This window comes from Gossypium hirsutum, chromosome D12 (assembly GCF_007990345.1).
Source record: "Gossypium hirsutum isolate 1008001.06 chromosome D12, Gossypium_hirsutum_v2.1, whole genome shotgun sequence".
NCBI classification, from domain to species: domain Eukaryota; kingdom Viridiplantae; phylum Streptophyta; class Magnoliopsida; order Malvales; family Malvaceae; genus Gossypium; species Gossypium hirsutum.
The window spans coordinates 50,492,421-50,517,868 of record NC_053448.1 but is presented as its reverse complement, the minus strand read 5'-3'; the positions used below and the strand labels follow the sequence as shown (position 1 = coordinate 50,517,868).

Genomic DNA, 25,448 nt, shown 5'->3' with positions numbered 1-25,448 from the left:
AATGTGAATTGCTATACAAATTACAACATCATGCCATTAAAATTTTATCTATCTAATCAACGTTTCTATCTAAAATAACAATCTAATTAAAATTTAAAAGTTGAAAGTTAAAATTGTTCAAAAAATCAAAACCACTTTGACCAAAAAAAAAAGAAAAGTAAATAATAGAAGTTAAATTTATAATTACACATTAGAATTTAAAGTTAAAATTTATAGACATGGTCACCAAAATAAATATAGACATGAATACAATAATTTCACATCATTATTTCTAAAAGTATAAAATTATTATTATACTTGTACATGTACAATATACTGTCTATATAAATTTAACTTTATTAATTTAAATTAAAACTTTTCTTTTCCAAAAGAAACCTACACGTTTTTCAATTTAAATCTTTGTTTTCTCGATAACAGCATCCACTTTCGAATTGGTTGCGACTTCTTTACTAGTATTTTTCTGATTTATTTTTTTCTTATAATTTTAGTCCATAATATCATGATTTTTGTCTACACTTTTGTGTGTATTTTTTTATTTTATTTTGTCCACTTTATTTTCTCTGAAAACAGTAGTGATTTTAGTTTATAATCACTTTTTTTTACGTATATATGAGATTTGTTAAGGTAAGGCTGCCAATAGATCTATTAGAAATCATTCTTGGAGGGCTTTATCATGATAGAACACAGTGATAATGTTTGTAAAATTAGAATTCGAGATGGTGAGGAGGATAAACCATCTGAGACTTAGTTTTTTGTGCATCACAGATACGGTGGATCTCTTGAGATTTTGGGTAGTGACAGAGGCGACTCTAGGGGGACTGGCATGGGCCCCGGTCCCCCTAAAATGGAAAAATTCTATTTAGGCTCTCTAAATTTTTTTTGAAAATTTAAATTAGTAAAAATAGAATTGCACTTTGCCCCCTAAAATTATAAAAATTCAATTTAATCTTTTAAAAAATATAAAGATATAGACTATAAAAAATTAAGATTTCATTCGCCCCCTAAAAAATTGTTCTAGCGTCACTCCTAGGTAGTGGTTTCTTGGTTGACTAGAGTTTATCATCAAGTTGGTCTGATGATGGTGGGACTATGATGCATTTTTTAAAGGTTTGATCCAAATGATACATCTCTAGTTTGTTTATGAATTTTCTAGTGTTGCAATTATTATCAATTTGTCTTTCTCATCTTTTAAGGATTATTCTGTAGACATGATATTTGAGTATTAGCTTGTAGTGTCTTATTTATCCTTGTACCATATTCTATGTCTTTGTATTCTTATCGTTCATGATTTCTATTAATGATAATATTTTTTAAAAATAATTATAACAACAATTTTAAAAAAAAAGTTTACTTAATTAATCTAACTAATTGAATATAATTATGGGAAATAATAAGATATTAGTTATTATTATTATTATTAATTGGAGATTAAGGATGAGATTACTTAGTATTGAATTTAAGCTATAACATAATATTTTTATCACTATCTTTACTTTTAGGTTATTAAATTCACAACCAATAAAATCACAAACAGACTTGAATTACGTATTAGAGATTATTAATATATTAAAGTATGAAATTGCTACGAAATTTTTGAAAAGAAAAATATAATGCAATATTTTTAAGGATAATTATCATGGTTATGGAGGTTTAGTTTCATAAGTAGACGCTAATTCACTTGCTATATTCAGAAGTAGAATTATAAAAGAGACATCCGACCATTTAGAGAAAAAAAAAACACTGCTGGTGTTTGGTAAAAACATTATTATGAATATTTGTATGTTTTTGAATAATTTTATTATAGGTTTTGATCATATCGGCTCTTTTTAATATAATGCTTAAAACTCCACATAATCCCTTCCTAATCTACAAACAGAAGGATAATATGTTTTAGCATATTTAAACTCACGTCCTCATGCATTGACAACAATACTTATATTAATCAAGCTAATACTCGATCAACAAATATTTATACATTTTAAAAGATGTGTTGAGATAGCAAAATTTAAAATGGTAGCCTACAGTTCAGACATTGACAATCACATATCAATGACAATCTTAGGGTTTTGGTTTTACCCCACCCTAATTCTGAATTTAATAATTGCCATTTATATCAATGGGCCTGTTTGGACCAAAATATTCAATCTGTTGGGGACTATTGCAGTATCCTTAAAACACTCTTGTTATTCTGGATATCTAGTATTTCTCTCTCCACTAAGAACCTTGAATATTTAAGAGTATGGTTCGTGCCAACAAAGCAGTAAAGGTTGATTTTGTTCTTCTAACCAACAAAATAATAAGTATGTAGTGGCTAATTAAGTCTTTGGATTATTATTATATTTAGAGTATTACACACTAATAATTAGTTTTTTTTTTGTGCATTTTGATATATTTATATATTTGTATAGTATTCATGTGTTTTTTTTAAAGATAAGTATAAACTATTACTTAGCAATTAGTTTAGTAGTAGATAAATCGTTAAGATCTTCATGCACTGCATTCAGAACAAAATCAGGGGGTTGAGACCAATAATGAATGCCAATGCCCATTCTTTCTGTAGCCTTTGCTAAACAATCTATCAGCCTGTTGCATTCTTGATGTACATATTTTAAGTTGGTATCCTAATCACGACTCAATAAATCTCGAATAGCATTAACAATATATGATTTCGGCTGATGTCTCATTGAGTTCCCCTTAATATGGTGTAGCGCTTTCAAACAATCTGTTTCTAACAAAACATCTCAACATCCAAACTTCCAAGCCTAGTCAAGACCATCCAGAATGTCCAAGAGTTCTACCTCATACGTATTGTACATCCCTATATTTCTTGCAAATCTCAAACACCACAAACCAGTTGCATCTCGGATCACACCACCTACCGTACCTATTCAATAAACCAAATTCTGACCACCATTAACATTTAATTTATTTATATTTAGAATAATTTTGGCGTGCTTTCGTATATGTTTGTGTTATATATTCATATTATGTATTTTTTATAGAATATTTATGTTTGTGTTTTTTCTTATTATAAATTTATCTATAATAGTGGTTTCGTAACCAAAAATCCGAAGTGAAATAGTTTTATTTTATAAATTTTTATTAGTTACTGATTGATTGAAATATTGTGTGAAAATATGGATAGAAAATTTTAATGATTTAGTGCCTAATTGAATTTTTAGGACTAAATCAAGAAAAATGCAAAGTGTGTCTAATTAGTGATTAAATGACTTAATTGAATTACTGCATGAAATTGGAAGTGTTTATGTGGCAATTAGACCATAAATTAGTGTTGTGGACACAAAAGGGTAATTCTAGAAAAATATCTAAGTAATGGGTCAAGGGCATTTTTGTCCAAATTGAGAAAAAGACAAAATAAAGAGAAAATAAGTGTCCATCTTCTTAAAAATCAGAAGCTTGCTGCCGAAAGTTTCATGTTACCATAGCTAGGTTCTTGATTTTTCTAAGCTCAATTGTAAGTGATTTATTGCCCTGTTTTTAATTATTTTCGTATTTTTATGCTTATTGATGCTTGAATTTCATGTTTCTACTATTTAATTTAAATAAAATTAAATTTTAAAAATTGACTCATTCATGATATAATTGTAAATTGATTAGTGATGTTAGATAATGAATGTTTGAAGTGTTAATTACAAGTTTTACTAAATGAATTTTGATGAAAATGTTGAAAAAGTGCTAAATTGTGAAAGATGGTAAAGTGTGCATAAAGTTGTGATTTTGTGAAATTGAGGGCTGTTATGAGCATGAAATATGATTTAGTGAAGTTTGAAATTTAAAAATTTAGTGAATTTTATTTTTACGAGCTTTGGGACAAAAGTGGAATTTTTGAAAAGTTTTAGGGAAAAATGTAAATTTGTCAAAATATTGTGTATGAATTATATTTGAATGGAATATTGATAAAATGTATTAAATTGTGTTAATATAGATCAAGAAAGAAGAAATAGTGGAAGTGATCGGGGAAAAGAGAAAGTTGTCAACTAAATTACAAAAATAGTCGTTTTGCATCCGAGGTAAGTTACGTGTAAATAATAGTTATATTTTTATAAATTGTGAATTATATTTGATATGTGAATTAATATTCAATGTGGAAGGAAAATTATTCATGAATTATTCAAGTGTTAAAGTGTTGAAAATAAAGTGTTAAGTGTAAATTCCCGGTTGAACTTAGGAATAGAAGTAGATACAAGTGACATGTCACTAGAGATCAGTGTTACAGTGTTACAATGAGTTCCGGGTGCTGGGTGATCTAGCATGTGTTGCAGACACCTGACAGCTTGTGTGAGTAGGCCCGTGGACATTTCCAGTGTTATTGATCAGTGGTAGCTTCGGCTACGTTTCAGTGGTAGCTTCAGCTACATAACAGTGGTAGCTTCGGCTACATTTCAGTGGTAGCTTCGGCTACATATCAATGTTGCACTTATGTGCTAAATCTCTACGTATCTGTGTATATTCCGAGTGTTCAACGGGATTAATAATGAGTTAAAGTGAATATGAAATGAAGTGTGTATGCAGGTACATTTGAAAAGAATGAGCATAAGTGATAAAGGTTAAGTGTGAAAATGTATATGCAAGTGAATTGGTAAGATTGTGCATGTGTAAGTGATTGAAATTGCTAGGAAATGTTTTGATTAGTTATATGTTAAAAGTGTTAATTATTAAATGAGTAATTATTGTTTACATGTAACTTACTAAGCTATTAGTAGCTTACACGTTTCTTCTTTTCCTTTGTTTTATAGTGATTTGAACTTGGTCGAATTGGGGATCGACGGAGCTCGTATTATGTGCTTTTCAAAATGTTTAAACTATGGCATGTATAGAGTCTTAATCATTTTGAGTATGTTCATATGATATGGCTAAGATTAGCTATTGAAATGGTTAGTAAAGATTATGTTTTGGTATTATGTATGTGTAAATGGTAGCTAATACACAGAAGGAGTTTCTTTGACAGCAGCAGTGACGTGAATGTGAAAAATCACCATAAATAGTAGAAATGGAATTAGAGAGTGAATTATATATGGAATTAAATCTTGTCAAGTCTATTTTTATATGAAAGAAACGGTGTAGGCAAAAGAATTCTGTATTTTTATATATTTGAATTTTAGTGAGACAGGGTCAGAATGGTTTTTGAAGTCCCATGTTCTGATTTTGAAAAATCATTATAAATTGTAAAGAAATAATTATGGGTCATAATTTATATGTATAGATTTCTTAGTGAGTCTATTTTCAAAAAAAACAAACGATAACCTTATATGAATTCTGTACAATGAGATAATTTATTTTTAGTGCCAAGAGGTCAGACCTGTCGAGCTGTGAAACAGGGGATACTTTAATGAATAAACTGTACTAATTGGCCAAGTAAAAAATTCTGAAAATTTTATGGTAAGTAGGAATATGAGTCTAGTTTCAGGGAAAATTTATGGATTTAAATTTCTAGTCTCGTAACTTGAGATATAATTAAATTAGTGACAGTTACGCAGGTGGACAGTTTTGTTGTGAACAATGAATTTAATTTTAAAAGCAAATTTTTATGCACCAAATTGGTAAGTTAAATTGGATGACATCTCGTACTCGATTTCGGCGACGGTCTCGGGTAAGGGGTGTTACATTTAGTGGTATCAGAGCTACGGTTTAGTCGATTCTCGGACTAACGTAGCGAGTGTAATGGACTATCTATACATGCCATAATTGAATAATGATAGTGTGATGACTCCTGGCATCTTAAAATGTTTTTTATAGTAATGGATTTTAATCGAGATACAACTGATGATGCTCAAAGTAATGTGCCTGTTGAAAGTCGACCCGAGACTCAGGGTCAAAGAGATGAGGCTCGGGAAGCTTTTCTCCATATGATGAGTAATTGGTACACTGAGTTTGTTAGAATTAATCCTAATGCTCAACCTCCTCCGCCCCCTCCTATTCCTCAAGCTGTTCCCATAGCTCCTCTACAAACTGAAGTGTTAAGATTGTCAAAGCCTCCAGTGGACATTCGAAAGTATGGAGCCGAAGAGTTCCGAGCTAATGTAAATGATGATCCTGAAAGAGCAGAGTTCTGGCTTGATAATACCATCAGAGTGTTGGATGAATTATCTTGTACTCCAGAAGAAAGTCTCAAATGTGCTATCTTATTGTTGAGGGATTCAGCTTATAATTGGTGGAAAACTTTAGTGTCAGTGGTGCCTAAAGAGAAAGTTACATGGGATTTCTTTCAAGAAGAATTCCGAAACAAGTATGTAAGTCAGTGTTTCATTGATCAAAAGAGAAAAGAGTTTCTTGAATTGAAACAAGGGCGCATGACGGTAGCCGAATATGAACGAGAATTTGTCAAATTAAACAAGTATGCCCAAGAGTGTGTATCTAATGAAGCTACATTGTGCAAAAGGTTTCAAGATGGATTAAACGAGGATATCTGATTGCTAGTGGGAATTCTTGAAATTAAAGAGTTAGTGGTACTAGTTGAAAGAGCTATCAAGGCTGAAGAATTGAGCAAAGAGAAAAGAAAGGTGGAAAGTGAAGCAAGAGATGCAAGAAAAAGATCAATGGGCAAGTCATTTCAATTTCAAGCGAAGAAGTCTAGAGAAATGAATACTCGATCGAATGTTTCTAGTGTGAATTTTCAAAGAGATCGAGGAAGCCAATATTCAGGTTCTAAAGCTCAGGCAACTTCTATGGCAAGTGTAGGTAGTGTTAAACCTACTAGACTGGAATGTCAACATTGTGGAAAACGACATTTGAGGGAATGTTATTTAATCAGCCGAGCATGTTTTAAATGTGGATCTCAAAATCATTTTGCAAAAGATTGTCCAGAAAGAGAAGAGATAGAAAAGTTTCAGAATGTGAGATCGAGTAGTGTGACTATTAGAGGAAGCCCACCGAGAAATGTGGTGGCTGGAACTAGTGGTAAAGGTGCAACAAAAGACACTACTGTAAAATCTGAAGTGAGAGCTCCAGCGAGAGCTTATGCCATCCGAGCTAGAAAGGAAGCATCTTCTCCTAATGTGATCACTGGTATATTTTCTCTTTACGACACTAATGTTCTTGCATTGATTGATCCTGGTTCTACTCACTCGTATGTATGCATGAATTTAGTGTCTGATAAGAATTTGTGTGTTGAATTGACTGAGTATGTGGTTAAAGTGTCGAATCCTTTAGGCAAGCATGTGATAGTTGATAAAATATGCAAAAATTGTCCTTTGATGATACAAGGTCAGTGTTTCCCTGCCAACTTGATGTTGTTGCCATTTGATGAATTTGATGTTATTTTGGGAATGGATTGGTTGACATTGCATAAGGCCAAGATAGATTGTAGTCAGAAAATTCTTGAGTTGAAGTGTAGTAGTGGTACAGTTCTTCGGGTTGAAACAGATAAGTCAAATGTGATGCCAATTGTGATTTCTGCCATGTCTGCTCAGAAATGTTTGAAAAATGGTTGTGAAGCATATCTTGCTTATGTGTTGAATACAAAAGTGTCTGAAATAAAGATCGAATCAGTGCTAGTGGTATGTGAATATTTAGATGTGTTCCCAGAAGAGTTGCCAGGTTTGCCTCCGATTAGAGAAGTAGAGTTTGGTATTGAAGTAATGTCAGGTACTGCTCCAATATCGATTGCTCCTTACAGAATGGCACCAACTGAATTAAAAGAATTAAAAGTGCAATTACAAGAGTTGACGGATAAAGGATTCGTAAGACCAAGTTACTCTCCGTGGGGTGCTCCCGTACTATTTGTGAAGAAAAAGGATGGGACATTGAGATTGTGTATTGATTATCGTCAACTTAATAAAGTAACAGTAAAGAATAAGTATCTATTACCCCGAATAGATGACTTGTTTGATCAGTTAAAGGATGCCACAGTGTTTTCCAAAATTGATTTGAGATCCGGATATTACCAATTAAGGGTTAAAGAGTCAGATGTGCCAAAGACTGCTTTCAGAACCCGGTATGGTCACTATGAGTTTCTTGTAATGCCTTTTGGTCTGACTAATGCTCCAGCTATTTTTATGGATTTGATGAATCAGATTTTTCAGCCCTATTTGGATAAATTTGTGGTGGTGTTTATAGATGATATTCTTATTTATTCCCGAAGTGAAGCTGAGCACGCCGAACATTTAAGAATTGTGCTACGGACTCTACAAGAAAAGAAATTGTTTGCTAAATTTAGCAAAAGTGAATTTTGGCTCAGTGAAGTTGGATTTTTAGGACATGTTGTCTCAGGAGATGGCATTCGAGTGGATCCGAATAAGATATCGGCAATAATTGAATGGAAGCCTCCAAGAAATGTATCTGAAGTTAGGAGTTTTCTGGGCTTAGCCGGATATTACCGTCGATTTGTAGAAGGTTTTTCAATGATAGCTTCACCGATGACAAAATTGTTGCAAAAAGATGTTAAGTTCGAATGGACTGAGGAATGTCAACAAAGTTTTAAGAAATTAAAGAAGTGTTTAACTGAGGCACCAGTGTTACTGCAACCTGAGTCAGGAAAGGAATTTGTTGTTTATAGTGACGCGTCGTTAAATGGGCTCGGATGTGTATTGATGCAAGAAGGAAAAGTAATAGCGTATGCTTCTCGACAATTGAAACCGCATGAACAAAATTATCCTACCCATGATTTAGAGTTGGCTGCTATTGTCTTTGCTTTGAAGATTTGGCGTCATTATTTATATGGTGAGAAATGTCGTGTTTTCACAGATCATAAAAGTTTGAAATATGTTATGACACAAAAAAATCTGAATTTGCGGCAAAGAAGATGGTTGGAATTGATGAAAGATTATGAACTTGTGATAGATTATCATCCGAGAAAAGCCAATATAGTTGCTGATGCTTTGAGCAGAAAGTCTCTCTTTGCTTTGAGAGCTTTGAATACAAGATTAACATTGACTGAAGATGGATCATTGCTTGCAGAGTTAAAAGCTAGACCATTGTTTCTTCAAGAAATTTGTGAGGCTCAGAAAGTGGATAATGAATTGCAAAGAAAAAAGACTCAGTGTGCAATGGATGATAATTCTGATTTTTGGATTGATTCAGATGGATGTTTAATGTTTCATGATAGAATATGTGTTCCGAAAAATGTTGCTTTAATTCAGAAAATTTTGCAAGAAGTACATGATAGTCGTTTGGCAGTTCACCCCGGTAGTGTAAAAATGTACAATGTTTTGAAGAAATTATATTGGTGGCCGAGTATGAAACGGGATATCTCCGAGTATGTGACAAAGTGTTTTGTGTGCCAACAAGTAAAAACTGAACACCAAGTACCTTCAGGGTTACTTCAGCCTATTATGGTGCTCGAGTGGAAGTGGGATAGAATTACTATGGATTTTGTTTCCGGATTGCCATTGTCACCGAAAAATAAAGACTCAATTTGGGTAATAGTTGATCAATTGACTAAGTAGCTCATTTCATTCCTGTGCGAATGAGTTTTTCACTTGACAAGTTAGCCGAGTTGTATATTTCTGAGGTAGTCCGATTACATGGTGTGCCCATGTCTATTATATCTGATAGAGATCCACGGTTTACTTCAAGGTTTTGGAAGAAATTACAAGAGGCATTGGGTACTAAATTGAATTTTAGTACAGCATTCCACCCCCAAACCGATAGACAGTCTGAAAGAGTAATTCAAATACTCGAAGACATATTGAGATATTGTGTATTGGAATTTGAAGGTAATTGGGAAAGATATTTACCTTTGGTGGAATTTGCTTATAATAATAGTTATCAATCGAGCATAAAAATGGCACCTTATGAAGCGTTGCATGGACGAAAGTGTCGGACTCCATTATATTGGACTGAACTTAATGAAAATCAGTTACATGGAGTTGATTTGGTAAAAGAAACCGAAGAAAAAGTGAAGGTAATCCGTGATTGTTTGAAAGCTGCATCGGATCGACAGAAGTCGTACGTGGATTTGAAAAGAAAAGAGATTGAGTTTCAAGTGGGTGATAAAGTATTTTTGAAAGTGTCTCCATGGAAGAAAATTATGAGATTTCGCCGTAAAGGTAAATTAAGTCCAAGATTTATTGGTCCGTATGAAGTGATAGAAAGAATTGGTCCAGTGGCTTATCGATTGTCTTTACCACCAGAATTGGAAAGAATTCATAATGTGTTTCATGTTTCTATGTTGAGGCGATATCGATCGGACCCATCGCATGTGATTTCACCGACTGAAGTGGAAATTCGATCGGATATGACATACGAAGAAGAACCGATTCGAATCTTGGCATGAGAAGTGAAACAGTTGAGAAACAAAGAAATTGCTTTAGTGAAAGTGTTATGGCAACGACATGGGATGGAAGAGGCAACATGGGAAACCGAGGAGGCTATGAGGAAACAGTATCCCAACTTATTCACTGGTAAGATTTTCGAGGACGAAAATCCCTAAGGGGGGAGAATTGTGATAGCCCGAAATAGGGCCTAATCGGAATAGTGGTTTCGTAACCAAAAATCTGAAGTGAAATAGTTTTATTTTATAAATTTTTATTAGTTACTAATTGATTGAAATATTGTGTGAAAATATGGATAGAAAATTTTAATGATTTAGTGCCTAATTGAATTTTTAGGACTAAATCGAGAAAAATGCAAAGTGTATCTAATTAGTGATTAAATGACTTAATTGAATTATTGCATGAAATTGGAAGTGTTTATGTGGCAATTAGACCATAAATTAGTGTTGTGGACACAAAAGGGTAATTCTAGAAAAATATCTAAGTAATGGGTCAATGGCATTTTTGTCCAAATTGAGAAAAAGACAAAATAAAGAGAAAATAAGTGTCCATCTTCTTAAAAATCAGAAGCTTGCTGCCGAAAGTTTCATGTTACCATAGCTAGGGTTCTTGATTTTTCTAAGCTCAATTGTAAGTGATTTCTTGCCCCGTTTTTAATTATTTTCGTATTTTTATGCTTATTGATGCTTGAATTTCATGTTTCTACTATTTAATTTAAATGAAATTAAAGTTTAAAAATTGACCCATTCATTATATAATTGTAAATTGATTAGTGATGTTAGATAATGAATGTTTGAAGTGTTAATTACAAGTTTTACTAGATGAATTTTGATAAAAATGTTGAAAAAAGGGCTAAATTGTGAAAGATGGTAAAGTGTGCATAAAGTTGTGATTTTGTGAAATTGAGGGCTGTTATGAGCATGAAGTATGATTTAGTGAAGTTTGAAATTTAAAAATTTAGTGAATTTTATTTTTACGAGCCTTGGGACAAAAGTGGAATTTTTTAAAAGTTTTGGGGAAAATGTAAATTTGCCAAAATGTTGTGTATGAATTGTATTTGAATGCAATATTGATAAAATGTATTAAATTGTGTTAATATAGATTAAGAAAGAAGAAATAGTGGAAGTGATCGGGGAAAAGAGAAAGTTATCAACTAAATTACAAAAATAATCGTTTTGCATCCGAGGTAAGTTACGTGTAAATAATAGTTATATTTTTATAAATTGTGAATTATATTTGATATGTGAATTAATATTCAATGTGGAAGGAAAATTATTCATGAATTATTCAAGTGTTAAAGTGTTGAAAATAAAGTGTTAAGTGTAAATTCCCGGTTGAACTTAGGAATAGAAGTGGATACAAGTGACATGTCACTAGAGATCAGTGTTACAGTGTTACAATGAGTCCCGGGTGCTGGGTGATCTAGCATGTGTTGCAGACACCTGACAGCTTGTGTGAGCAGGCCCATGGACATTTCCAGTGTTATTGATCAGTGGTAGCTTCGACTACGTTTCAGTGGTAGCTTCAGCTACATAACAGTGGTAGCTTCGGCTACATTTCAGTGGTAGCTTCGGCTACATATCAATGTTGCACTTATGTGCTAAATCTCTACGTATCTGTGTATATTCCGAGTGTTCAACGGGATTAATAATGAGTTAAAGTGAATATGAAATGAAGTGTGTATGCAGGTACATTTGAAAAGAATGAGCATAAGTGATAAAGGTTAAGTGTGAAAATGTATATGCAAGTGAATTGGTAAGATTGTGCATGTGTAAGTGATTGAAATTGCTAGGAAATGTTTTGATTAGTTATATGTTAAAAGTGTTAATTATTAAATGAGTAATTATTGTTTACATGTAACTTACTAAGCTATTAGTAGCTTACACGTTTCTTCTTTTCCTTTGTTTTATAGTGATTTGAACTTGGTCGAATTGGGGATCGACGGAGCTCGTATTATGTGCTTTTCAAAATGTTTAAACTATGGCATGTATAGAGTCTTAATCATTTTGTGTATGTTCATATGATATGGCTAAGATTAGCTATTGAAATGGTTAGTAAAGATTATGTTTTGGTATTATGTATGTGTAAATGGTAGCTAATACAAAGAAGGCGTTTCTTTGACAGCAGCAGTGACGTGAATGTGAAAAATCACCATAAATAGTAGAAATGGAATTAGAGAGTGAATTATATATGGAATTAAAGCTTGTCAAGTCTATTTTTATATGAAAGAAACGGTGTAGGCAAAGGAATTCTGTATTTTTATATATTTGAATTTTAGTGAGACAGGGTTAGAATGGTTTTTGAAGTCCCCTGTTCTGACTTTGTAAAATCATTATAAATTGTACAGAAATCATTATGGGTCATAATTTATATGTATAGATTTCTTAATGAGTCTATTTTCAAAACAAACAAATGATAACCTTATATGAATTCTGTGAAATGAGATAATTTATTTTTAGTGCCAAGAGGTCAGACCTGTCGAGCTGTGAAACAGGGGAATTTACGGATTTAAATTTCGAGTCTCGTAACTCGAGTTATAATTAAATTAGTGACAGTCACGTAGGTAAACAGTTTTGTTGTGAACAGTAAATTTAATTTTAAAAGCAAATTTTTATGCTCCGAATTGGTAAGTTAAATTGGATGACATCTCGTACTCGATTCCGGCGACGGTCTCGGGTAAGGGGTGTTACACAAAAAAGTGTGGTAAGTAAAGGTAGAGGTAGAGGTAAGCCAGAATGAACAAAAACCGGTTGGTAAGGAATATAAACCTCGAGTACCATATCCTAAGGCGACAAAGAAAGACCACACGAATGAACAATTTGGTAAATTTCTTAAACTTCTAAAAAAGTTACATATTAACTTACCATTTATGGAAACTCTTTCTCAGATGCTGAATTTCGTAAAATTTTTAAAGGAGCTTTTGGAAAACAAACGGAAGTTAGATGATTTGTCGCATGTGGAGCTAAATGCAGTTTGTGTAATGACCCAAAATTCACAAGCATCAGAAAAGTACATTATCGGGCCTCCGTCTTAGTAAACTGAGTCAAAAATATATATAATAATAATATTTGAAGTCATTATGAGTTTAGTTGAGTGCTTAATTAGGTATTAATTGGGTGAATTTAGTTTAATTAAGAGAAATTAGGAAAAATGACTAAATTGAACTAGGGGTAAAAGTTGAATTATAAATTAATAGAAAATAAAAATGATTAAAATGGCAATTAAGCCATTAACAAGAAATGGGACTGTATAAGTGATAAAAATCTTAGATTTTTATGTTTTATATTATATTATATTATATTATAATAAATTGTATTATATTATATAAATTAAATAGATGACAAATGTATGGTAAAGATTAAGACAAGTGTAATAGTAATAATTACATAGGTACACTTGTAATAAAAATAAATATATGCTTAAATAATAAGGAAAAGATTTTTTTTATATAATATATATTATTAATATTACTAGTTAAAATAAAAGAAATAAAGTAAAGTAAGTAAAATAAAAAGACAAAGAAACAAAAGAAGAACAAAATAGAAACAGAGAAAGAGAGGAGGAAGAAAAAAGGGAAAGAAAAGAAAAAGGGAAATTGAGATTTTAAAGCTTCAAGTTTAATTGGTAAGCTAAATTTAGTCCTTTTCTCTTCATTTTGATGTTTTAGAAGCTTTAAAACAAAGTTTTGTTGAAATCAAGTGGAGGTTATGGAAGTTCATAGGTTTTTGAATATGATTCATTTTAAACAAGTTGTTAAATTAGGGGTTTAGTTGATAGAATTTCTAGTTAGAATAGATAAAAAGATTGATTTGTAAACTAAGTTATAAATTTTACATAGTTGGGATTAAGTTATAAAAATCCTTAAATTAGGGTTTAATTATGAATATTGAATAGTAGAGTTAAATATGGCAATACATTAAGTAGAAAAGAAGTATGAATTAAGTTAGAAAAATAAGTAAGCTTAGTTATAATTAAATTGGGAATAAGTGGGAATTGAATAAAATTTAATTAATATTATTTTTTTAATCTGTAATTAATAGTGAAAATAATTATTATTTTCGTAGCTAACAAGGAAAACGAAGCATCGGCATCCAAAGGGAAAGAAAAGATTGTTGAGGAGTAAACGCGTATTTCGGGTTTGTATTACTATAACTTAAACTATTTACTAAATGCTATATTGAAATATATGTGAATTGAAATAATAGATGTTTTGAATTGTTTGAGTATTTGAGATTGTTGTGGAAATGAATTCGAAATTGGAAAAGTAAAATAATACCCTATTAACTTATAGGACTAGATTGGATACAAATGGCATGCCATTGGATTTGTGATGTGATTATGAGATTTGTAGTTCGGCCGAGAAGATGATTATATTATTATATGCTTCGGTTTATCCGAAGAGGCATTTAATGTCTTATTGGTGTGTTATGGAGGATTTAAATAATTCCGGGTGTGTTTAGGTTGGATATTCTGGTGTGTTTGGGTGGAATCCTCGTATCTGTCAGAGTCCGAGCCTTGTTAATAGGATAAATAATTGAAATGAAAAATTAAAAATGAAATTGGTTGGTTTGACACTATAGAAAAATACGAGAAAGAATGTATGAGTTAAATTATAAATTGAATTAGTATGTAAATATATATATATAAATATAAATTTAAGATCTATGGAATGATATATGAATATGTATATTTAGTTTAAAGTGATTTATAAGATTATGGTCAATATTTGAAATTTTATTATTATTAAATAGTTTAATTTATAGTAATACCACTGAGTATGAAATACTCAGCGTACGGTTGTTTCCGTGCGCAGGTTGTAAAAGTCAAGTACTGAACCAGCATCCAAAACCAGGCCCGACTTCAGCAAATTTTGGTGATGTATATTTTCTTTTAGTAATGTGGCATATACAAAGGATGTGTATAAATGTTATAATGTTTTGAATATAAATAGTTAAAAATGTTAGTATTATAAGTCTAAGAATTTTAATGAAAGAAGTTTATCCATTCCAATTTAATTAGTACATTGATAAATTTAAATTGATATTAAGTTGATTGAGTTTGATTAGAAGGTATTTAGAATAGAAAATGAGAATATGAAATGAATTGGGTTGGTTATGTTTTGAATTTTGCAGGGTGTTTTATGTAAAAATAAGCAGAAATGCTGCCGAAATTTTTATAAAAAAAATTCAATTAGTAAAATTTATATGAATGCTTGTATAATTTTAATATGTTGGTTATTTATGATATGTTTATTTGTAAATTGTTTGATATGTCCGGTAATGCCTCGTAACCCTGTGCCGGCGACGGTTTGGGGTTAGGGGGTGTTACAGTTTGCTCAGCTATTTTGCAAAATAAACTACCCAACAAATTGAAAGATCTAGGGAATTTTATTATTTCTTGTTGAATTGGTAGTTTAAATGTTAATAATGCTTTAGCTGATTTAGGGGCTAGTATTAATGTCATGCCCTATAAAATGTTTAAACAATTAGGTCTTGAGAAACCCAAACAAACTAGGATGAGTATTCAATTAACAGACAGAACCATTAGATTTCCTAGAGGTATTACTGAAGACGTACTTGTAAAAATTGATAAATTCATATTCCTAATTGATTTTGTTGTTTTAGACATGGATGAGGATAGTGACGTACCTTTAATTTTAGGACGATCTTTTTTAGCTACTACTAGAACTATTATTGATGTTGGTACAGGTGAATTGATACTTCGTGTAGGTGATGATACGATTAAACTCCAAACTCGTGATTTTGTTAAGACATCTAGTGATCGAAATGATTATATGAGTTCTGTTAATATAGGTAACCTTGTGGCTCAAACTTCTTTGCAGGAAACCCCTTGGAAGAATGTGATGGAGCCACGTTCCAGTCCATGCGACAAAAATAGAATGACTCATGAAGAACGAATGCTACAGATCAATGAACTAGACGAATGGCGGACACATGTCAAGGAGAAACCGAGAATACATGATGCAGAACTAAAGCTATACCATGATGAGCATGTGGATAGAACAAACCAAATTAAGGTTGGGGACAAGGTACTACTAGATAAAACAGATCCTCGTATTGCCACTTCAAAGCTTAATGCAAACAGAGCAACTCCTTTTATGGTACTAAATGTTTACCCATACGGTACAGTCGAGGTAACTCATTCTGAATTCGGCACTTTTAAGGTAATATTACTCGACTAAAACTTTATTTTGATAATCGGATTGATAGCGAGAAAGAGGAGTTTCAACTCTACAAACCACCGTGACAGTTCGAATCTGAGGTAAGTCAAGCTTAGACTTTAAATAAGCACTTTTCGGGAGGCAACCCGAGTGTTAACACTACTAATTCTTTTATTTTTTTATTTTTATTTCATATTAAATAAGTTTTTTTTACCCACACAGCCTGGACACATGGGCGTGTCCCAGGCCGTGTGCACCTTAAGAGGCTAGACAGTAAGTTACACAGCCTGGCAACATGGCTGTGTGACTCACACGGTCTGGACACACGGGCATGTCCTTGGCGTTGTGGATCTTAAGACTTAGTTTTTAAATTTTAAGAAAATAAACAGTAAGTTACACGGCCTAGCAACATGGCCGTGTAACCCACACGGCCTGGACACACAGGCGTGTCCTTGGCCATGTGGAAACTTGGACTTAATTTTCCCAAAAATCGACAGAGACATGGCCTACAATAGTCCACACGGCCTGGACACACTAGCGTGTCCTAGGCCGTATGAAACCTGGAGCTAACTTTTTTCAAAGTCAAAGAGTTACACGGGCAGGAGATCTGACAGTGTAAGAGACATGGCCAAGCCACACGGGCGTGTGGAATCTCACATGGGCGTGGGAGAAACAAAGGAAAACACACATGGTCTGGCACATGGCCATGTGAAAACTGGGTTAATTTTTAATTGCACACGAGCTGAAAATACTCTACACAATCATGTCACACGGCCATGTCGCTCAAACCCTAGAATTTCTTTCTCAATTTGTCTTTTTTTTCTCCCCGAACCAAGCCACCCCATTTTTATTTTATTTTTTTTATTTTTTATTTTTTATTTTATATTATATTTTTTATTTTTATTTTACTATTTTACTATTTTTTAATTTTTTTATTTTTTAATTTTATTTATTTATTATTATTCTTATACTTATATTTTAAATTTTTTTTTATCTTTCTTTTTAATTTTGTTTTAGTTGCTTTATTTTTTATTTTCTTCAACTTATTTTCATTATTATCTTTTAAAATATATTTTTATGGTTGTTTCTAATCGAGTTATAACCCCTTAATCTTCTCTATTATTTGTGTTTATTTTTTTATTCGTTTGCTCAGAATCATGCGTTACATTTAGATTTGACTACAATTCAGCTTTTCACTATTTTGAGGATTTCATCCAATATTCAGGGCAGTTTCAGTTTTCTCCCTCTCTTATGATATTTTGTTTATACTGTGATTATATATGTTTGTACATTGAGGACAATGTACATCTTAAGTGTTGAGAGGTTATTTATATAATTATTAGAAAATCTCTAAATTATGTCTTGTGTTTAAGTAATTTTCTCATATTAGAATAAATTTTTATCAATTTATGATTTTTATTAATGTATTTTGGATTAAATTCATAGATATTTGTGCATTTGTTGTTTTAAACTTTAAGACATGAGAGAGTCAAGCATGATAAGTCTATTTTTAGAATTAAAATTTTTAGGTTGTTTCCCTGAATTGAGGTATTAACTTGAAGTTTGAGATTCGCAAGATTGACATCAAAAACCATAATTTTTTGTGATATTTTGAGCCTTTAGAGCATACATTTTTCTTGCTCATTTTATTATTGGTTATGAGTGTGTCAATTTGATTTGTTATTCTAGAACTTATGTCGATTATACATGTCGAGATCACACCTTTTGATTTGATATACTGAGATGATAAAGGCACTTAGGTTTTAACTCACTTATCCCATAAAAAGCTCACTTACATAATTAACCGTTAGTGAACCCCGTTGAGCCTAATTCACCGTTTCTTTATTTACCCATTAATATTAACTCATAACTCTCTTTTTTTGTTCATTGAGAATTTTTCCCGTTTTACTGACTCCCTTTTTGTCGAGATGTGATTTGGTTAGTTGTTGATTTGCTGAATTATTTCTTATTGTAAAAAAACAAAAGAAAAAAATCGAAAAAAATAAATAAATCAAAAATATATATATTTATTTACATTTGATTATTATTTAGTTCTATGAGCTTGAACAGTTAAATTCATATTTTGAGAATAAGCTCGTTTTCTTATTCTTGAATAGTTCTTGATTTATGCACTTGTTTTTAATTCAGTATTTGTTTTCTTTCTAGTCTGGTGATTTATCAATTCGATCTCGATTTTAACCATCTTTTTTAGCCTTTCTCCACACTTTTAACTTAAGCCCCATTACAACCGCTTGACCTTTTGATTTGTGTATCATCTCATTTTATAGTGGTGGAGATTTGATTTTCATGCAAGCCTATGGTAATGACTTTTCATGTTTGACTATTGAGTGCTTATTTTTAAACCTTAAACACTTTGAGTGATTTGAGTGAATCTTTAGTGAGGATGTCGATTCTTGTCGATTTTGAATTAAAGGTAATTACTTAGATAAGGGGAAATACATATGTTTTCATGCTTTAAAAACATTCAACTTGGATTGTTTGAATCTTTAGTGCTCTTTTAGTTGAATTATCAATGTATGATTATTTGTGAATTATGATGAAACATCATTGATGAGAATTATGGGTTGAGAAAGATTAATTTTAATTGTGAGTTGAGGATTTTGCTTGAGGACAAGCAAACGCTTAAGTGTGGGGATATTTGATAAGCTGTAAAAGTAATATATTTTAATCTCATTCTTAATGCATTTTTGGATGATTAATGATGTAAATTAGTGAATTTGATGCTTCTAATTCTTTAATCCATGTTTCTATACTTAAGTGAGCATAAGGGAGTGAAAGGAGCGAAAAGTAAGCCAAAATCAAGCAAAAAGAGCTGCTTTCAGTATCCACACGGCCTGAGCATTTCCACACGCCCATGTGCTAGCCCTTGTCGATTTCGCACATTGCTTCCCTTTTTACGTGAAAAAACTCAATTTTTAAGGTTTCTGAGATTTGAAAGTTTATAAATACATATTAGAAGAGGACCTAAGGGGACATACAGAGAAGAACAAAGAAAAGACTTGAAGAACGCCATCGGAATCATCTCAGGAAGTGGATCTCCTTTAAGATTGAAGATCTCCATTTAATTTCTTTAAAATTTTATTTGGGTTTCTTTATGTCTTGTTGTTATCTTAACTTTGAGATGTTTCTATTTAGGATTATGAACTAAATTCCCTAGATACCTAGGGAAGATGAAACCTATGATGAATCTTATTATTTGATTTCTGATTTACATAATAAATACTTGATTCTTGTTCTCAATTATATATGTTTATTTCATGTTTTAGTTTTTCAAGATATTAATTCATGTTAAATGTGCTTAATCAGTAGAGCAAAAGTCCCTGTTTAAAAGTAGATCTAGTATAATTGAATAGAGTTGCATGCAATCCTAGAAATAGGACGACATTAATCTACCGGATTAGAGTCAAATCTAATAGGGAATCCATAAATCGAGTTAATGCGACAATAAGGGTTTAAATTAGAAAGAGATTTCAATTAATCAATCTAGAGTTAGTTGTTCTTACTCTCGAAAGAGATATTAACATAATTTAGGATTTCTACGGATCAAGGCACAAGTGAATAAATCATTTAATTCAGGTTCAAAATAATAAGTGAAGTCTAGGTGGATTCTTTCCTGGATATTGTCTATCTCATTGGTATATTCGATAATTTTCCTATTTTATTCTCTGTTGCGTTCTTAGTTAAATTAGTTTAGTAATTTTAAATTAAAAACAATCACTTTTATTTGACGGCTAAATAATAGAAAAAAACAGTAATTACTAGTATTTTTAGTCCTCATGGGTACGATATTCCTCATTCACCATAACTATACTATCATTCGATAGATACGCTTGCCTTAGTCGTTTTTATAGTCAATTTAGTGACCTTCAATAGACAACACCAAATTTTTAATCATATTGTGTGATTATCTCAGCTCAATTTATGTCCCAAAAGGTAAATGTGAAGCCTTTTAAAGTAAAAGTTTTTGTACTCAAATAATGAGTCGTCGTGATCATGGAATAGGGAACATGGCGACGTCACCTACTGGAGAAGGAACGTGACGACGTCAAGAAAACTAGAGTTACGACATCACATACTGGGAAGGGTATGTTACGACATCGAAGAACCATATTTGCGACGTTGAAGATAAAGCATATGGGTGACTATTCAAGAAAGCTTACAACTCATAACGAGCTGAGGGTAGTTATACAACTTAGATATGTTGAAATAGAGGAAAAGTTGATATTACAATGAAAAATCATATTCCCCCCTTTAAATTATCTTTGCTTGTTTAGATTACTTAAATATGTTAGTGTGTTTTTGTCACATTTTTGTTATGTTGAAAGCAGAAAGAGGGAAGTGTATCACCCAATTCACTAATTAATTATCTTTTTACTGCAAATATTTATATTTATGACAAATGCATGTACATGTATAACTAGTATTCTTGTATATTTCTTGTTGAATTCTAAACAATTTATTCATTTTTATCTTCATCTTCATCCTCATCGTAGTTGAAAGGTAATGGCACGGACTTGAATGCTCGATACTTGCCGACGTTATTCAAATGCTCGTTTTCTAGCCTGGAAATAACGTTCAGAAACATGTCAGGGTCAATGTTTAAGATTTGAGTTTATAAGATAACAAGGAAAGAAGACACTTGGCTGTGTTACCTGAAGAAATTCCACATCCCTCGCCGGATGATCTCGAGGCTGGCGACGATGGTGGTCACGGTTTGTCTGTGCAAGTCAAATATCTTGAAATTGAACACTGTTTGCAACCATGCAAATCTCAGCAGAACATTCAGGACCTGCATTCCAATCAATGAACCTCGTTAAACGGATACTGAGAGCAACGAGCTAGTTTCGAGTTCGTTCTTGAGACTTACCATGGCACCAAAGTAGACACTTTTTCGTGGTACAAGGAGTCTATCTCTCAACCACCGATTCCTAGAATGGCGTTGGAGAAGTCCCCAATCATAGACAAGGTCCCAATAAGTACCAACAATGGCAGCAGCCACTGAGAACACGAGAGCCAATATTTCCCAACCTAACCCTTTGTTCAGACTGTAAGCAGTTCTTAAACAAAGGGCTACAATTGTGATGAAATATTTCACCCCATTGTAACCTTGCAAGGTGTCTTTCTCTTCAAAAAACCGACGCAAGCACTGGAAAAGAAATGGTGAACAAAATCTTTCTTAAATCTTATTTGTCGGTGTCAATGGCGGAATATAGTATTTGTTTCAAGTTTGAAATTTGTATCAAGTACCTGAAGAAGGCGAGACCAAAAAGGAATTACAGCGACAATGAAGCTAAAAGTGTTGAAGACATCGTTGGTTTTGCAACTGTTTTCTCTGTGTCTGAAATCTCCCCAACCATAGTAGCAAACGTAGAACTCAAGGCTTCTAAATGCTTGAACCTGAAACAAAACAGTGTTTTGAATATCAAAGACAGTTTCAAACAATGTCTTGGTGTTTTTTGACATCAAAGGTTCATGTCACAAACCTGGCTAGTTAATTGATCTGCCAGGAAGAAATCCGGAAGCCTGACCTGCAATTTCAGAGTAATTTTCAGATTAAATTAAACCTCATCATTAACTTCATAAGTTACTCAAACTCAAATAGGAGTATCATCAACAACGGGTATGTTCAAACTTGCCTTGTACAGAGGGGCTAAGATACTGTGAAACAAACAAGTGAGGAAGAAGAAACGACTCGATCGATACAGGATGTTGAATGGAAAGAATAGTATAATAAACACCACCTGCAGATGAAAGAAGACGTTGAAAAGTCAGTTGTAAGTTTATATATACATTATATATAAAAATAGTTATGAATGAATTCAATTATCTTACCACCACCAGGATCAAAGGGATGATTTCGGTGAAAGCTTTATAATCATTAGTTTTGGGATCCATCTCCATATCAAGATTTGAGAGCACACTACCAAGTGACATTACTGCAAGGCCAAAACTGACAAGCAGCACTTCTCGGTACCCAAGTTCAGTTCCTTGTTTGAAACCAAATATGAAGGCATAATTAACTCGATACCGTCTCCAAAAGTACACGTTGCCAGCATACATTACCATATGTAGGACAATGAATCCAAACAAACTGCAACATGTTTTGCAAATGGCTTGTTTAATATATGGATTGCTGGGACAGGATTCTAAGCCAAAACGATTAATTTGTTACCTATAAAGTGGAAACATGGTTTCCATGTACTGGTCCGTTCCGTCATGACCCAAGATATGCCGAGCACGAATTATCAAAATAAGTGCTATTATGAGAGCAGCTGTGCATCCAGCAAAGAAACCTGAGAAATATTCAAGAATCGCAGAGAGTTATATATCTATTGAAACGAAATTGCTTTTTGTAATTTCCTACATATGTATGTATGAAGTTCAAAGTTCTACCAGTATAAAATGTTGTTGTATGTCTCTGTTTCCTAGCTTTCGGTCTTAAAACATTCATTCCTTTGCTGCGGTTTGAGTTTGCGAAATGTTTGATGAACGTAGCCTCAACTCTTTCCATAAGTTTTGTAACCTGTGATTCAACATGTAAATTATCAGTAATCATCCATTAAATCATAGTTACTGGCAGCACCTTTACTGCTTTTATTTTAGTAACTTAAGAAAGCTTACCTCTTCCGAGCTTCCTAGATATGAACTATCGACCATGTTCATGTAAGATTCTGAAGCATTCCTTGAAGCAATCTGCAATGATGAAGAACAAAACACTGTTCATAAAAGACAGAAATCTAATCATCGAATGATTTGGCATATAAATGAGAGGTATACATACCTTGTCATATTTCTTCATGATTTTTGAGAAAGCCAATGTATTTAAGAAGCTGTTCAATGGGAAACAAAGTCAAATACAATTTCATGAAATCAAACAAGTGTTAAAATAAGCAGCATTGATCAGTACCTGTAACTTTTAAGAAGGAGAAGTTTCTGGTAGAATTCAACAAAAGCTCGCTTAAGTTTATTCTCAACTCTCTTGAGATTCTCCCTATCGAACTTCAAATCAGACTGTTTAGGGGCGTTTAGAAACACTTTAATGGTGGATCGAGGCGTCGCAAGTGTGTTATTCATTTTTACACGGTCTAGTATCTGCAATGGAGCTGGTTTATGTTTCTTGAACTTACTACCCACTGGCTTTTCAATATTTTGCTCTCCACTCTCTTTATTTACAGTATCTTTCTTATCTTCATCTGACTCATCGTGGACGCTTGGCCCTTCTTCGATGATCTCCATGTGCTCAACTGATCTTCCTGCAAATCAACAACAAAGGGGTATTCACAAAATTTGCCTCACCAGCTTTAATTTTAGTTTAAACCAATGCTTGACTACTTAGTACTTACTGCCGCTTGCTCTAGCACCGGCCGGAATCGTAGCTGCGAGTGTGGCAGTGGATGTGGCAACATCGGAGGCAAGACGAGTCAAGTCACCGGACCGATCTTGCCAGGACCATCCATGAGGATTCTCCACTTTGATTCTGAAAGCAATGAGGGCATCCATTTGCTTGTTCAAGACCTCAGCCTCCTGCGTTACCTCGGCTACCTTGGACTTGTAAAACTTATCCACCTTATTGAACTCATCATCAAGCCTTCTGAAGTAAACCAATTCGTATTCTCCACCTTTGTCTCCTTGCATAAGGAACGTTGTTTCAACCTTGTGGGAGCCATTTCGGTTCACGGAGTTCACCAAAATTGGTTGTTCTTCCACATCCGGTGAAGGTGGACTAGTGGGTGGGTGTTGACTATGCCTGTGAATCAACAATCCACTGAAAGCTCTATACATTGACAGGCTGCGTTTCAGCCCATGTGGGATGGATTGTGGTTTGGTTCTTTGGTTGAAAGTATGAATATCTTTTAACAGGGTTTTGAGATAATCATAATCCATGTACGCCCCTTGCCATTCCGGCACCATTTGAGATGCAAATTCCTTTCCAAACTTCATCTTTTATCCACTCTTTGGCTTTTGTTCACTGCTTAGCACTTAGCAGACAGAGTGGAAATCGAAGCTTGAAGAAATGTCTGGAAAATGGGTTTGAAAGAAAACCAATGAGAAGCGGGAAATTAGCTTGGCCTCGACCTGACATCCTTGTGTGCATATTTATAGACGTAAAACATTGACCTTTTCTCTTCTCAGTACTTTTCGTTTCACTGTTCACGTAATGAAACTTCAACTGTTAGGAAAAAAAATCAACACTGTAACACCTACCATTGCGGTTGGCAGCTGTATAAGGCCATTTATTAATTAGCAGGCCATGCATGTACGTGAAAACGGAGGACTAGTATGAACTAGAAATAGAAAGGGATCCCTGAGCTCATTTCATATTGTTTTTCACTAAATTGATGGATACACATTTTTGTGAATAAAATCGTGAAGCATATATTTGATATTAGTAAGAATTTGATTCGATTTGAAAAAATAGATAAAAAATTTGAATGGATGAAAGTTAATAACAAATTTAATTATGTTAGGTGACAGTGGCTATCTCAAAAAAATTTTATTCGATTCGATTAAACAATCACCCCTAAATATTAGAGTAAAATATTATTGTAATGCCTACCTCTAATACTTGAGGTATAAGTAAATGAGATGGTTCTAGAGAAAGAATTATGAAAGATATATTTATAAATAAAATCGTGAAATTCAATAAATAACATTTTAGGTGTGGGGAACACAGTGGGCTGGAATGCATGACCTTTTGGACTTTGCATGTATACAGGGAGCTGAACCTTTGACGTGAAGAAACAGTCACATTTCTGACCACTTAGAACTTAAGACAAACAATGGTTGACCTCCTCAGAAACCTTGGTTTTGGTATTTGGAGGTTTTTTTTTTTTTTTGGAGTCAAATTTAAGCTTTTTCTGTTTTAACTTTAGGCTTAGTTTAATGTAGCAGGTGAAGAAAAATGTTGCTTTCTGTTTCTTCTTTGAAATTTTTAATAATTTTTTACACCAAAAGAAAGAAATAATAATTTCCTAAAAATTAGAACCAGTTTCTTGAATATTCTTCCTCATCGC

General features: G+C 32.8%; 1 protein-coding gene across 1 annotated transcript; it reads right to left on the bottom strand.

Annotated features, from left to right (window-relative positions):
* Positions 1-20,771: 20,771 nt before the first annotated feature.
* Positions 20,772-24,505, bottom strand: LOC107946403 (phosphate transporter PHO1 homolog 3). Its single transcript, XM_016880707.2, has 13 exons — positions 23,778-24,505; positions 23,342-23,687; positions 23,216-23,264; positions 23,056-23,127; positions 22,828-22,957; positions 22,607-22,727; positions 22,267-22,525; positions 22,071-22,175; positions 21,918-21,962; positions 21,682-21,831; positions 21,302-21,580; positions 21,087-21,223; positions 20,772-20,996 (listed from the first exon to the last, which is right to left on the bottom strand). Exons 1-13 carry the CDS (start codon positions 24,373-24,375, stop codon positions 20,891-20,893), a joined length of 2,397 nt encoding a protein of 798 aa, XP_016736196.1. The 5' UTR covers positions 24,376-24,505; the 3' UTR covers positions 20,772-20,890.
* Between the last annotated feature and the right edge of the window lie 943 nt (positions 24,506-25,448).